We start from the raw sequence: 16,595 nt of genomic DNA, 5'->3' as shown, positions 1-16,595 counted from the left end.
CAATTTCCCTGTTATTTTGAATAAAATAAATTCCTAAGTTCTTTAAAATCCAGTGAAACAATTCCAGCTTGTGAAGATAAGGTTTTCAGGTAACAAAAATAAACTATATCAAGCTTTTCCCAAGGACTTACTCAAAAAGCAAGCTCATCATCATTGGTCTCTATTTTAAAAATGTACTTTTTTTCTTTAAAGTATTACAAGTCTTCTTCACAGTAATGAGCATAAATAGACCATACTTACTCATAGATTATTCATTAATAATCAAGCCATGAATATTTATCGTTTATTCTGGGAATACTGCCTATAAGCCATAATGACTATCAATTCAGCAGTCAAGTCAAGGGGGCCAACAGCAATCAGTAGGCAAAACTCCAGTATCTCCCACCCAAAAGAGGATTCTCTCTCCCTGTTATTTTACCTTTTTATTTTCTTAATAAGAACAATGACTATACTTAAAGGAATGCTATCAAGACTTATGGTTTTACTGGCTGAAATACTCCTGTGAAATATGGAAAACTTAAATTTATGTAGGTACTTTTGTGATTATTTAAACAGCCCCATGGCAACTAAATGGTTGAACTGAAAATGGAAGAGAAATTGCTGGTGAGAAAGTAGATTGGAGCTTTAACCTCATAAAAGATCTTTATCCATCACATGTCTAAAATTTTAAAAATAGCATTGCGGCCTTCTTCTCACAACTTGTGTTTCTGCTCATGCACCAGAAGAAGCTACATAAAGAGTTTTTAAAAACTGATTTAATACTATCTCTACATTTTATTCATTATACCATGGTTATATGCAACATTTTGCCAAAGAAGCTGGACTTCAGCCATTCATTACCAATATTTTGTTTAATGTCTATACTCATTAGTTGCCTTCCTGTTATTTTATTTATAAAAATATAGGAAGGATATGTTTAAATGTTTATTCTTATTCTTTATCTTTTCTGTAGCAGGAACTATATTATCTATCTCTTTACATGGTCCACAACACTCACCATAATGCCTTACACACCAAGAGTGAAAACAAACAGTAAGTTCCTAATGGTGGGAAATATTGAAAAAAGAGCTATGAGGGATTAAAACACCCAAAGGTCCTTATAATGTAAAATAATGCTTACTGATACCAATGGTTCTATCTGCTCTCAGAGTCAGTTAGTCTTGGTTTATGATCTATAGTGCATGCTCTGAATACCCACAGTCATCATTAGCTTCAGTTCTTCTTGGTCCCATTAATAGCGAGGAAAATTAGCCAATGAAGTGGGTGTGTCTGCAGCAAAAGGAAGTAAAAAGGACTAAGCTTGTGTTCCACTGGAGAGCTGTCAAAGATCCAGCAATTTTCAAAATGTGGATTCTATAAAAACTTACCAAAATCACACTGCCAAAGAGAAATGCCTTATTTTTCTACTTTACATATATAATATATATATTATATATATATCCCCTTTTAAGCAAATTTACATAATAAAAAAGAATTTTGTATACTTAGCCTGTTGTAAAATCTTTAGACTCTGACCCACAATCCCATCATGTTTTATCTAAGAACCCCTTCCCCTGGCTCTATTTCTGGCAGAAAAGAAAGAAACTCAGTGCATCCATGGTTTCAACATGTGCTATAAGCCATTACTGCTTGTGTTTATTTTTTACTTGGATGCATAAACTATCAATATTAGCCTTTTGAACACATTGGTACTATTTCAAACATGACTTCATCTGAATCTAATGGTATCAAATATTTATTTCTGGAACTGCATCTTTATTTTTATACTCTAAGTCAAGGGGAACAAAGCTCAAAATACAGATTTCTAATTCATAAACCACTGTTGAGGAATGTATCCACTGGGGATATGTGTAGGGAGGGCTGTAGTTCATTCTAACTTCTAAAAACAGGATAGGAGATTATTCGTTAATCAAAAATAACGGGTAATTTCCCCAAAGTGTCTACTTCTTCGTTATTTAACTTAATGAAACGGATTATACTGTAACATACAATGAGAATAACCATCAAGGTTAAGAGAAAAACACCTGTTTGTTTCACAAGAAAAATGACTATGGCATTACTAAATGAATATGTACTCGTGCAAGCTTTCAAATGTTTAACAGGTGACATTTAATAGTAGGGAAACTAAATGCTTAAATAGAAAGGAGCAGAAACACCTGGGCAGGTCTGCAAGTGTGGTCGCCTATTTAACATGCAATTGCATTTTCAACATAATTAGTTTAAATGAGCTTCTAAATTTGGGTGATGTATTGCACATGTAATTAAGATTTAATTAAAAATGTTCTATAATAAATTGTTTTCCATTTCTGACAAATCACATTAGGGAGGTAGATTTTGATTTGGAAATAGTTTTTAAAATGTGTTAATCATCTGTGCTGAAAATATGAGAAAGAAAAAAAAGAGCTCTGTTGAAAGTTACTTGGGATTTAAAAAATATGCGGTAAAGGGCATAATTTCCCTCCATCTTATGAAGTCTAGCTGAAGAGGACGGTGAAACTAACTCATCCACTTCTGTAAGCAGAAGCACTCTGAACATGATCTAAAGTACATGATATATAATTTCAAACTTTTATTATCGAAACTACTACATAGTAAGTATAGCCTGCTGATTTAAATAACCTCAACAAGGCTTGGCACTAACCTGCTGAATTCTGAAACAGAGATGAAGCCCCTATTGCCAGTCCAAGATAAATTAAGCCACTGGACGAGAGTACAGCGAGGCTGCAGAAATTCCAGAGAGGTGTCATTTAGTTTTGCCCAGTATGGTTGCAGATTGAGGTGAATGTACTGCAGAGGATCACAGCAATGCTGGTTCAGTAGTTTGCAAGTCTGTGCTAATCTACACAGGTCTGGTAGTGTCAGATGATTCAGAATCAGTTGAATGAGCTACATAAAACAGAGAAACCAAGATCACCCAGACTGAAAAAACAATATCACCTTCTGAAGCATATGATATGATCTAATAAAGAACAACAGTATCACACATTTTATAACAATACTTTCACATACTAAATAAATCAACATTCAACAGAATTATCCAAATCAGTAGTAACCATACATACATAAGGCTATATATATTACATTTCAAGAGCGTTCAAAGTATATTGATGTCAACTATTTTTTTTTTTTTTACAGTTCAAAGATGTATTTTGGTAATCTATTGAATAATACAATTTTTCACAGACTTAACATTTACTAAACATCGACTACACGTCAAACACTGGTGAGAAGAGCTCCCGCTTTCAGGGTTTCCAGAGTCCAGTGGGGACTGATAAGTACGATGATATGTTTTAATAGCTTGGATGGACGCATAGACTGCTACTAGAGCCCGACACAAGACACAGGCCTAACCACAGTGAAAGCGGACTTGGACCAGCAAGGCTCAGCTTTAAAGAGTGAGAGGCAAAACTGGGGAGAGGAAAGATTGGTTAGTGGTAAGGACTGGGTCACAGAGAGCCTCACAGAGGAGCCTGGATTTATTCTGAAAGCAATGAGGAGTCTTGAAGGGATTTAGGTAACTGCAGAGTGACAGAGTCAGATTTATGGTTTAGAAAGATCATGGCAGGGGGCACTACCGGAGGCAGGAAGGGAAACCCGCCTGGCGGCTACTGCAGATTCCAGAAAAGAGGAATCCAGGGGCCTGCTTACAGCAACTGGCAGTGACTAGGGAGTAGCTAACAGATACAAAAAAGTATTAAGGAGGAGGAATCAAAAAGGTTTTTATCTCTAATTAAAATAGTTTCTTTGAACTAGTTCAAGATTTGTTTTTTCTTAATGGTGAACAGTCGGGGGCTCCTAAACTAATTTTCAAAGAATCACTGCTAAATAGCCTATTCTGAACCAAGAAACACTAAGAAAAAAAAATCAAATATTTGCTAAATGGTAAAAAAATCTTTAGATGAGAGAGAAGGTTGGGTTTCTTACTTAATGCAGTGTATTTATCTAGCTATACGTTTTGATTTGCAATTATGCCCTTTAACCTAAATGCTCTTTGTCGATTTATTTAACTATGCAGGCCCAGTATTAAATTTAGGTCAGAATAACACTGTTTGAGGCCAAAATATGACAAAGTAAAGAGTGACAACAACATATTTAAAATAAGCTTGAAGAGTACATATAAAATATGAGGATTGCTGACTAATACATATATTTAGTATAAGAAGGCTTGGGGTGTTTTTGCTATTTATTTATTTATTTATTTATTTTTTAAAACTTATTTATTTTTGGCTGTGTTGGGTCTTCGTTGCTGCACACGGGCTTTCTCTAGTTGCAGCGAGAGGGGGGCTACTCTTCAATGCTGTGCATGGGCTTCTCATTGCGGTGGCTTCTCTTGTTGCAGAGCACAGGCTCTAGGCGCGTGGGCTTCAGTAGTTGTGGCATGCGGGCTCAGTAGTTGTGGCTAGTGGGCTCTAGAGCGCAGGCTCAGTAGTTGTGGCTCGTGGGATTAGTTGCTCCACGGCATGTGGGATCTTCCCAGACCAGGGATCGAACCCATGTCCCCTGGATTGGCAGGCGGATTCTTAACCACTGCACCACCAGGGAAATCTCTGCTATTTATTTTTAACATTTGAACTGGGCTTTTGAAAAATAACATTAAGGTGGGTGTGTATGTGTTATAAAAACAGGGAAATATAAGGAAATTAAAAATTAGTCTAAAATCTCATCATTCTGATGACATGCAAATTGTCAACAAGCAAATTATACAAACAACACAAGAAAATTCAGGTAAAATATTAGAAAATCCAAACACTGAAGGCAGGTAGAAAATGAGTTTTTCCCTCTCCAACCTCAAATGTAACAATCCCTCTGCCCCTTGGTAAATACTGCTAACAGTTTTTCTGATCTCTTCCAGATAAATATGTATGAAATTCTATTCTTGGATTTGCACTAAAAGAATACTTTATACACTGTTCTGCACCTTACTTTTCTCATTGAATGATGTATCTTGTAGATATTTCTATATCTGCACATACAAATCCACCCCATTCCACCTTACAGATGTGATACACTAATTCAGCTAATTTCTCATTGATATATTTCCTGCTTTTTTCCCTATTGCAAATAACACTGCAATATCATTTTGTGTATGTATGTGTATCTTGGCAAATTTTGCAAATATATCTTAGGGTAAATTTCATGCATTTAAAAGTTTTGATATAAACACAAAATTGCCCTTCAGAATGTTTGCATCAATTTACCACAAACAGGGCATAAAAGTACCCATTCACTCATAACCTAGACAGCACTGGTATCAATACTTTAAATGTTGCCATTCTGAAAGCAGGAGAAGGAAAAAATAAAATAAAACAGGGGCTTCCCTGGTAGCACAGTGGTTGAGAGTCTGCCTGCTAATGCAGGGGACACGGGTTCGAGCCCTGGTCTGGGAAGATGCCACATGCCACGGAGCGACTGGGCCCGTGAGCCACAACTGCTGAGCCTGCGCGTCTGGAGCCTGTGCCCCACAACGGGAGGGGCTGCGATAGTGAGAGGCCCGCGCACCGCGATGAAGAGTGGCCCCCGCTTGCCGCAACTAGAGAAAGTCCTCGCACGAAACAAAGACCCAACACAGCTAAAAAAATAAATAAATAAATAAATAAATAAATAAAGTAGCTATTAAAAAAAAAACACACACAAGGATAAAATAAAACAGAAACAAAAATTGTATGGCACTGTTGTCTTGGGGTTTTGTTTGTTTTGTTTTGCGTGGCTTGTGGGATCTTAGTTCCCCGATCAGGGATTGAACCTGGGCCCTCGGCAGTGAAAGCATACAGTCCTAACCACTGGACTGCCAGGGAATGCCCTATTTGCTTTGTTTTTAACTACAGAAATGTAATCCTTTGCCAAGGGAACTGCCAATGTTCCCTTCTTTCCTGTTGGTCTGTTTCTAGACTCTATTCTGTTCCATTTATTTCTCCCATATCAATAGCCCTCTGGGTCAAATAAATAACTTTTGTTCTGACTTTTTAAAAGTTTATGTGTGGGAATGCACTGGATCGTTTGGTTGCAAATGAGACTCTTTCTTCATTGTTGATCCACAAATATCAGTACTATGGCTTCATAATGTGCTTTATTATCTGGTGGGACTAGTGCTCCCTCCATCACTCTTCTTTTCCAGAATTTTCCTGAACATTTTCATAGTTTTTAGGTGAACTTTCCTATTAAAAAACAAACAACATTTACCTGGAAGTTCATTGAACACATAGATTACTTTAAGGAAAACTGACATCTTTAATCTTTACTTCATTGTGTCTTCCTACTCAAGGGCATGGCATGATTTACCATTTAATGATCTTTTTTGATCCTAGAGTTCCTAAAGCTACTGATTTTTATCTATTAACTTTGTAACCTGCTGACTTACTTATTGTTCCAATAGTTTTTGGTCTCTTCTTCTGAGTATTCTAATACAAAATCATATTGTCTGCAAATGATGATAATTGTACAGCCTTCTTTCCAAAAATCATGCCTCTTATTTCTTTCTCCCATCTTCCAGCATTGGATAGTATTTCCAGAACAATGTTAAGTAACACTGACTTTAATTTGTATGTGAGCCATAAATGTGAGGCACATATGTAATTTAAAAATTTTTAGTAACTACAAGTTTTTAGAAGTCAAAAGAGTTTAGTTAATGATACAGTACTGTATACTTTAAAGTTGCTGAGAGTAAATCCTAAGCATTCTCACCACACACAGTCACACAAGAGTTAACAATGTGAGGTGATGTATGTGTCAATTATCTTGATCTCGGTAATCACTACACAATGTATATCAAATCATGTTGTACACTTTAAATATATACAATTATATTTGTCAATTATTCCTCAACGAAGTTAAAAAATAAAATAAATTCTAAAGAAATAGGTGATACTAATTTTAATATATTTTATTTGATGAGATATATTAAAATGATCATCTCAACATGTGTTCAACATAAAAATTATTACTGAGATACTAAATCTTTTTTTGTCATATTAAGTCTTTGAAATTCTGTGTGTATTTTATACTTTCAGCTCATCTCAATTCAGATTAGACATAAAGTGCTCAACAGTACATGTGGCTAGTGGCTACCATACTGAACCATGCATTTTTAGTGTTTGATAATTAAATATGATGTTAGCTTTTGGTTACTAATATTTGGTAGCAGACAATTCGTAGATAGCTTAATAAGGTATTTACTTTTTAACAGACACTGATAAAAATTTGGATATCTATCCAGCTGCCATTTGTCAAACAATTTTGCACATCTACTGAGATGATCGTAGGATTTTTCTCCTTTGACTATGTTATTATTTTATAGTACTGTACTATTATCATATAGATTCTCTAATACCTAAACACCCTTGAATTCCAGGAATACATCGGAATGATTTTTTGTATTATATTTTAAAATAATTCTATTCACTATATTTTATTTGCAGAAGTAAAATTGGTCTGTAATTTTATTTTTATGTGCTATAGTATTATATCAGCTTCACTAAGAAGTTAAAAACTTTCCTTTTTCTTTATGCTATGAAAGAGTTTAAATAATACAGGATTTGATCACTTCTTAAATGTCTGAAAGAACCTATGAGCCATCTGGGCTTGGCAACCGTAGGACCTTAAATATTTGTAGAATGAATTAAAAATTTGTTGTTTTAACTACAATATTAAAAGCTATTTGATTTATAATTTAAATAACTCTCAGCAATTGCTGGCATCATTCCAAAGTCACCAATATTAAAAGATGTATATTGTGTGAAAACATTTTCTGATCCTTAATATTATATTTTAAGCAAATATCAAAGTAGAAAAAGAATAATGAAGTTATTGAGACCATGACATTGGCATGTGAAAAAGCACTTTTGGATTCTGATTAAGCAAAAGATAACAGGTTTTAGGCCCACAAGATAATACCCATTAATTATTACTCATCTAGTATCTAGTGTCTGTCAAAAGATGTTTTTATATGGGGTTATCCTAGCCTAAAGTACCATTTGACACCATGCTGAAAGTAAGATGTTGCATGTAGGATGTTGTATGTCTCAAAACACAGCTGATCTGCCCTCAAAACCCACTCTACTCATAATACAATTATTTTCAATTAAGGAAACATTATGTCACTTGACATATTTAAATGTGGGTTTTTTTCTCCTTTAAATAACTTGGATTACCTATAATTTGGGCAACTTTTAAAAAAAGAGTTTCTCGTTTTACTCACCGTGAGATCACTCAGTGTTTTGCAGCATTAACTCTTTATGCATTGTACTGCTTTCATCATGGCTAATTAATGTCCTTCAGGACGACTGATTCTATCTCTCGGTTTCATCTATGTGATTCTGTTGTATTGATTAAACCCCTTGCATGTACTGGAAGCTTTTACTCTTTTTTTGGCTCCTTCCCTACAGCATAAGAGCATACTGAAATCTCTCCCAGCTTGCATCACAAACAGAAACCTTCCCACCCTGCTACATCTTCTGCCACTCGTCTTTTCTCCTTTTAAAAGATAAATTAGAGCAAATAATATCTATAATAATTTCATACTCTTCCTCATCTTGATATGCCTTATTGAGTGTGACATGAAGGGGTGGAGTGTTAGGATGCCAAGTATTATTCACTATTGGTGGACAGTCTTGCCCATGATTGGTGTATATTAACAGAAATATTTTTCTGCTTATGCTCAGAGAGCAAACACTTTTTGTCTCTGCTTCTCCCCCCCTCCTTGATGCCGTAACCAGATACGGTAAGGTTTTTCTCATCTCTCGCCCTATGGTCATAGTTCCATTGAACTGATAATGGTAAAGGATTATCAGAGATCTCCCGATGACCAAAACCAGTGGGCACTTGTCCCTGAGCTCTCTGCAGCGGTACGGCTGACCACACCCATTTTATGTTCTTTATATACCTGTTTAGCTTCCTATCGTTGCTTTTAAGACAATCTCATCCTTGTCCCAAGTGCCTTTTCTGACTTGTCTTCCTCTACTGTACTCTTAGATGTTAGTAATCCCAGAATTCTATTCTTGGCCCTTTATTCACACCCTCAGAGCTTTCCTGGTCAGTTTCATCTACCATGGTAGCCCTCTCCTCTTCTGAGAAGACTCACACAAACGTAAACTCAGACCTTCCTCCTGAGTTTCAAACTCAAATAGCAACTGCCTACTGTCAACTTCTCAATCAGAGAAGTCGGCTTTGATGAATCACAGGCACCTCCAAGTCAGTGCACCCTTCCACCTTCACCCACTGGCTTATGATTAATGGCATATCCATCCACCAGGTCATTTCAACCACAAGCCCAAAAGTCCTTGTGATGTTCTGCTTCATGTCCACATTCAACAGTTACTTTGATTTCTACCTTCTGCATCTCTGGAATACTTCTCCAGCTTACCTCCTTTCCAAACTTTCCAGTACCCAGAGCTTCATAACTTCTTGCCTAAATTTCTGCAGTAGCTCCCCGACTGGTATCCCTGCTTCCCACCCTGACCTCCTTTTGGTCTATTCTTCATTTGCCAACAGAATAATCTAAGAAGGAAACCTCATTTGTTATTCTTCTTTTAAAATGAATAAAACTTTCAATGTTCCCCTACTGACTACAGAAAAGGTTCACAATCTTCTTCATACCATGACATATATGAAAAACAAACTTTACATGAGGCCAAACACCTGGGCAATTATTCTAACTGTGGGCCAAAGCATGTGCAAAAATGCCTGCATAGGGGACACGGGTTCGAGCCCTGGTCCGGGAAGATCCCACATGCCACGGAGCAACTAAGCCCGTGAGCCACAACTACTGAGCCTGCACTCTAGAGCCCATGAGGCACAACTACTGAGCCCACGTGCCACAGCTACTGAAGTCCATGCTCTTAGAGCCCGTGCTCCACAACAAGAGAAGCCACAGCAATGAGAACCCCATGCACCGCAACGGAGAGTACCCCCGCTCACCGCAACTAGAGGAAGCCTGCGTGCAGCAACGAAGACCCAGCGCAGCCATAAATAAATAAATAAATAAATAAATTTTTAAAAAATGCCTGCATATTATGGATAATTTCTGGAATGCTAGCTATTATTCCACATCTTTTTCTCCCACTAAAAAAAGCATACGAAGAATTCAGAGAACACAAGAAAGTGAGTGTGAAATTATTATAGGTATAATCTTGGATTTGTTCTAATTTTTTACCAAAGGTAAATGATTTATAAAATCTAAGGTCTCTATGACTCCCCTCAACTGATTCTGCTGCGTACAGGAGAGACACAGCAGCCTGAGGACCACTGGCTGAAGAGAGAAAATGCAAACCTCTCGGTAAAACCCACAGAGCCCTCTACGACGTGGCAGGGTGGGCTGTGCGCTGCCAGGGCTGGGATGTCCCAATCACTGTCATCTGTGTGGACGGTGGCCTATGGAGTGATGCACCGAGGCAGCCCTGAGCCTGTGTCCAAGTTCATCTCTTGCAGCTTCTGCTATCAAATCCTATTCCAGCCACAGTGAAATACTGGAGTTCCCAAACAGGTCACACAGTTTCACTTCTTCTCACCTTTGGACACACTCTTCCCTTTGCCTGAAGTTCCCGTTATTCATTTGAATGTGATACGTTAAGCATTTTACCAGGTCTGGATAAAATTCAACAAACTCTTTAAAATACATTTGCTGAATTTAAATCTCTATACTGTAGTTTTAGGAAATGGGTAAGAATCAAGGAAGTGAGCTTCCTCCAGATGAACTGCTGCCACTGCTGCCAGGACAGACCCTCCTTGAAGCCCCAGGGAACAACGCTGTCAACATCCCACACTCCTCTCTGCCAGCTCAGCTCCTCCTCCCTCCTCCCTCCCTCCTCCCTCTAAGGGCCAGGGTGTCTTGCCCACCTATGAAGCTTCCTTCCATAACACAAGACTGGACCTAGAAGGCCTGGGTTGGATCCTGGTTCCATGGCTTACTGACTGAATTACCTTGGATCCTTAAATTCATCTTTATGTGGCAACTTTAGCTACTTCACAGGATGTACCATAGCATTTGAATTGTGAAATGCTGAACAGGCATTATAGTTCCTGTTAGGCACTCAAGAGGTGACCTTATTGTTCCATGCAAGTTAAGCTACTTGTATTATTACAATGAAACCTGAAATACCCACCAGTGTGGAAGGGGGATAGCTGAACTGGTTAAAGCTTAAGTTTATAAAATTTTCTTTAAAAGATCTGATTATATTATTTTTAACCACACACAGCTCTTCTAAGCAGGGGAAGGAATGCCTGGCCCTACTCCCACCGCAGGGGGTGTGCTAATGGCATTTGAGGCCTGTGAGCCAGGAGTGCTAAATATACCCTGGAAACACCCCTGTAGTGACACACTGAAAACAAGACTTGAGGTAAAAGGCACTCTATACCTGCCTAGACCAAAAGTCATAGCTAGTTAGAATACAGAATAGAGTTAGTATAGAAGATTATATGACACTTGGAGAAACTGTGCACTATTAAACAGAATAAGCATTTCTCTCACAGTCTTATTAATACTCTTATTTTTCATAGCAAATCATCTTTAACATAACCGGTATCAAGTTAAGCACATATTGCCCATATTAACACTGTGTAATTATGAATTAAAGTGGAGTGTAATTTATCATTGCTTTATGTATTTTGGTTATTGTTAATCAGTGATAAAATAACATATATTTACTAGTTTATTCAGAATCACTAAAGTCAATCCAAAACAAAGGTGGTGAAGTTACTGAACACAATTTTGTCTAGTCTTTCCAAAATCAAAATACACAATACATCAGATTATGTATACCTTGCTAATGCTCCGATTTCTCTGACATCTAGCAAAATAAACATTAACATCTAAACATTTTAAAATGATAGTATGTCCAATATTGCTACTGAATATCTTTGGCTTACCTCATAAGGTAGTTTATCAAAATATCCATTACTTGTCCCTTCCCTGAGGGCAATACTGCTAAACTTTTTGTTCAGATTGTCCATTCCACATCCATTCTTTTCTTCATAGTCATCTTCTAGATCATTCATGTCAATAAGTGAAGTCTTGAGAGAAAGCACTGGCTTGTCCTTTGTACCATGTAATACAACTGCATCTAATTCAGTGTAATAATCCAGAAGAGAACTATTTACTTCCAGCCGTATAAGATTTGTGGGAAAATTTATCTGCTTAATACAAGGTTTAAACTGGCGAGCCTGGGAAGCATTCACCTTCGTAGGTTTCTCTGACCAAAGAATCTCCCATCTGCCAAAGAAAGAAACTTCCCTATAATACAGTTTGGAATGAGATTTACTGTTACCTTAATGTTAGGGGCCCAGCCCAATACATTACAGTGTGAAGCAAAAGCATTAAACAAGGTGGATAGGATCAAACCAAGAATTGTTTCCAGGACATGAAAAAAATTTAAAACCTAAATGCCATAGACCTTATTACTTAAAATATTTTTACTACTTAAATTATTTTTACAACTCCCTAGAAAGTCCTTTATGGCAGATTTCACTTTGGTAAGTTAAAAACTGGAATAGGTAGTCAGAGGTACATGAACAACATTCAGTTTTACAGATACAGTAAACACAAAGTATTAAAGCACACAGTAGAAAGCACTCCTGTGTGCATGCCCTAAACCAACTGTGGAAACTAAACTTCTCACCTTGCCTCACGAAGGTCCCCTTTTCTGTTTCTGTTACTGGTGCCATACAAATTCAAAACTTTCATTATATTTTTCTTTGGCCACAGTACACGGCATGTGGAATCTTAGATCCCCCCACCAGGGATCAAACCCGCGTCCCCTGCGTTGGAAGCGTGCGGAGTCTTAACCACTGGACCACCAGGAAAGTCCCAAAACTATCATTTTCTTTGATTTTCTTTTATCCAGTCATTAAATTTTATCAGAGTTTTCATGAAATTGTCTCATATATGCCCTTCTCCTAAATTTCCATTATTGTCATCTTTTAGTCATCCTTGTATCCTCAGTACCTAGCAAGTAGCTAACACATAACAGGTGAATAACATTTTCTCCTATTCCTTCAAAATGAACTTCTACTTTTCAGCCAGGTTAATCATTACTTTCCAGATAATAAACTTATTTCCACACGAAGGTGTTTGCTCATGTTGTCTTCCTCTCCCAATGAAATGCCTAACCTACAATTATCTGCCCATCTTTTCTTCAAGGCCTAACTCATATTCCATGTCTTTCTATAGGTCTTCTTAAAAAATTATTTTCCAAAATTATTTAAAGATTCTTCATAACATAGCATCATTAGATATATAATATTCTCAAATATATGGCATAAATAACCATTTCTCTAATATTGTTTTCTAATATATCAGAGAAAATTAAAAACACAAACAAAAATACTTCAATAAATACTTCTATTTCTATTTATTTACTTTAGCTAGCAGAACTTTTACATAAAGATTTTATGTCAAAGATTAAGAACATTTTTAAGTCTCCCAATACATACTACAAACTGCTTTCAAAGAAGCTTATGCCAACAGTATATAAGAATGACCACTGAAAGCACTCTTTATTTTTAAAAATAAGCTCTAATTTCACAGTGACCCAGGTCTCTGTGACATAATTTATAATTCACTGACTACTAACACTTAAAATGTTTTCATATGCTTATTAATCATATCAATTTTTTTCCCCTCCAATATATTGTCAGTTCATTTCCTTGCCCCAATGGCCTATTTACTGTTTATGAATTTTATTTTTTTTTATACAGCAGGTTCTTATTAGTTATCTACTTTATACATATTAGTGTATATATGTCAATCCCAATCTCCCAGTTCATCCCACCACCACCACTCCACCCCCCGCTTTCCCCCCTTGGTGTCCATATGTTTGTTCTCTACATCTGTGTCTCTATTTCTGCCTTGCAAACCGGTTCATCTGTACCATTTTTCTAGATTCCACATATATGCGTTAATATACACTTGTTTTTCTCTTTCTAACTTCACTCTGTAGGACAGTCCCTAGGTCCATCCACGTCTCTACAAATGACCGAATTTCATTCCTTTTTATGGCTGAGTAATATTCCGCTGTATATATGCACCACATCTTCTTTATCCGTTCATCTGTCGATGGGCATTTAGGTTGCTTCCAGGACCTGGCTATTGTAAACAGTGCTGCAATGAACATTGGGGTGTATGGGTCTTTTTGAATTATGGTTTTCTCTGGGTATATGCCCAGTAGTGGGATTGCTGGGTCATATGGTAATTCTGTTTTTAGTTTTTTAAGGAACCGCCATACTGTTCTCCACAGTGGCTGTATCAATTTACATTCCCACCAACAGTGCAAGAGGGTTCCCTTTTCTCCACACCCTCTCCAGCATTTGTTGTTTGGAGATTTTCTGATGATGCCCATACTAACTGGTGTGAGGTGATACCTCATGGTAGTTTTGATTTGCATTTCTCTAATAATTAATGATGTTGAGTAGCTTTTCATATGCTTCTTGGCCATCTGTATGTCTTCTTTGGAGAAATGTCTATTTAGGTCTTCTGCCCATTTTTGGATTGGGTTGTTTGTTTTTTTAATATTGAGCTGCGTGAGCTGTTTATATATTTTGGAGATTAATCCTTTGTCTGTTGATTCGTTTGCAAATATTTTCTCCCATTCTGAGGGTTGTCTTTTTGTCTTGCTTGTAGTTTCCTTTGCTTTGCAAAAGCTTTTAAGTTTCATTAGGTCCCATTTGTTTATTTTTGTTTTTATTTCCATTACTCTAGGAGGTGGATCAAAAAAGATCTTGCTGTGATTTATGTCAAAGAGTGTTCTTCCTATGTTTTCCTCTAAGAGTTGTATAGTATCCGGTCTTACATTCAGGTCTTTAATCCATTTTGAGTTTATTTTTGTGTATGGTGTTAGGGAGCATTCTAATTTCATTCTTTTACATGTAGCTGTCCAGTTTTCCCAGCACCACTTACTGAAGAGGCTGTCTTTTATCCATTGTATATCCTTGCCTACTTTGTCATAGATTAGTTGACCATAGCTATGTGGGTTTATCTCTGGGCTTTCTATCCTGTTCCATTGATCTATATTTCTGTTTTTGTGCCAGTACCATATTGTCTTGATTACTGTAGCTGAAGTCAGGGAGTCTGATTCCTCCAGCTCCGTTTTTTTCCCTCAAGATTGCTTTGGCTATTCATTGTCTTTTGTGTCTCCATACAAATTTTAAGATTTTTTGTTCTAGTTCTGTAAAAAAATGCCATTGGTAATTTGATAGGGATCGCACTGAATCTGTAGATTGCTTTGGGTAGTATAGTCATTTTCACAATACTGATTCTTCCAATCCAAGAACAAGGTATATCTCTCCATCTGTTTGTGTCATCTTTGATTTCTTTCATCAGTGTCTTATAGTTTTCTGAGTACAGGTCTTCTACCTCCTTAGGTAGGTTTATTCCTAGGTATTTTATTCTTTTCATTGCAATGGTGAATGGGATTGTTTCCTTAATTTCTCTTTCTGATCTTTCATTGTTGGTGTATAGGAATGCAAGAGATTTCTGTGCATTAATTTTGTATCCTGCTACTTTACCAAATTCATTGATTAGCTCTAGTAGTTTTCTGGTGGCATCTTTAGGATTATCTGTGTATAGTATCATGTCATCTACAAACAGTGACAGTTTTACTTCTTGTTTTCCAATTTGTATTCCTATTCTTTCTTTTTCTTCTCTGACTGCCGTGGCTAGGACTTCCCAAACTATGTTGAATCACAGTGGCGAGAGTGGACATCCTTGTCTTGTTCCTGATCTTAGAGGAAATGCTTTCAGTTTTTCACCATTGAGAATGATGTTTGCTGTGGGTTTGTCGTATATGGCCTTTATTATGTTGAGGTAGGTTCCCTCTGTGCCCATTTTCTGGAGAGTTTTTATCATAAATGGGTATTGAATTTTGTCAAAAGCTTTTTCTGCATCTATTGAGATAATCATATGTTTTTTATACTTCAATTTGTTAATATTGTGTATCACATTGACTGATTTGCATATATTGAAGAATCCTTGCATCCCTGGGATAAACCCCACTTGATCATGGTGCATGATCCTTTTAATGTATTGTTGGATTTTGTTTGCTAGTATTTTGTTGAGAATTTTTGCATCTATATTCATCAGTGATATTGGTCTGTAATTTTCTTTTTTTGTAGTATCTTTGTCTGGTTTTGGTATCAGGGTGATGGTGGCCTCGTAGAATGAGTTTGGGAATGTTCCTCCCTCTGCTATATTTTGGAAGAGTTTGAGAAGGATGGGTGTTAGCTCTTCTCTAAATGTTTCATAGAATTCACCTGTGAAGCCATTTGGTCCTGATCTTTTGTTTGTTGTAATATTTTTAATCACAGTTTCAATTTCATTACTTGTAATTGGTCTGTTCATATTTTCTATTTCTTCCTAGTTCAGTCTTGGAAGGTTTTACCTAAGAATTTGTCCATTTCTTCCAGGTTGTCCATTTGATTGGCATAGAGTTGCTTGTAGTAGTCTCTTATGATGCTTTGTATTTCTGCAGTGTCCGTTGTAACTTCTTCGTTTTCATTTCTAATTTTATTGATTTGAGTCCTCTCCCTCTTTTTCTTGATAAGCCAATGGCCTATTGAGATCCAGGTAAAAACTGATTACAGCAAGGCATTTAGGGAACTGAAATAGACAA

General features: G+C 36.7%; 1 protein-coding gene across 4 annotated transcripts in view; it reads right to left on the bottom strand.

Moving 5' to 3' along the window:
• FBXL4 (F-box and leucine rich repeat protein 4) overlaps positions 1 to 16,595 on the bottom strand; it is a 70,965-nt gene that overhangs the window by 30,057 nt on the left and 24,313 nt on the right. For all 4 annotated transcript variants that reach the window (XM_036871967.1, XM_036871970.1, XM_036871969.1 and 1 more), the window contains exons 4-5: positions 11,860 to 12,202; positions 2,642 to 2,886 (exon numbers count right to left, since the gene is read on the bottom strand). In XM_036871967.1, the coding sequence (XP_036727862.1) occupies positions 2,642 to 2,886; positions 11,860 to 12,202 (588 nt within the window). The remainder of the gene's footprint in view (positions 1 to 2,641; positions 2,887 to 11,859; positions 12,203 to 16,595) is intronic.

Source organism: Balaenoptera musculus, chromosome 12 (genome assembly GCF_009873245.2).
Source record: "Balaenoptera musculus isolate JJ_BM4_2016_0621 chromosome 12, mBalMus1.pri.v3, whole genome shotgun sequence".
NCBI lineage: Eukaryota > Metazoa > Chordata > Mammalia > Artiodactyla > Balaenopteridae > Balaenoptera > Balaenoptera musculus.
The sequence above is the reverse complement of the archived record's forward strand: the minus strand, read 5'-3'. Positions and strand labels throughout refer to the sequence as shown.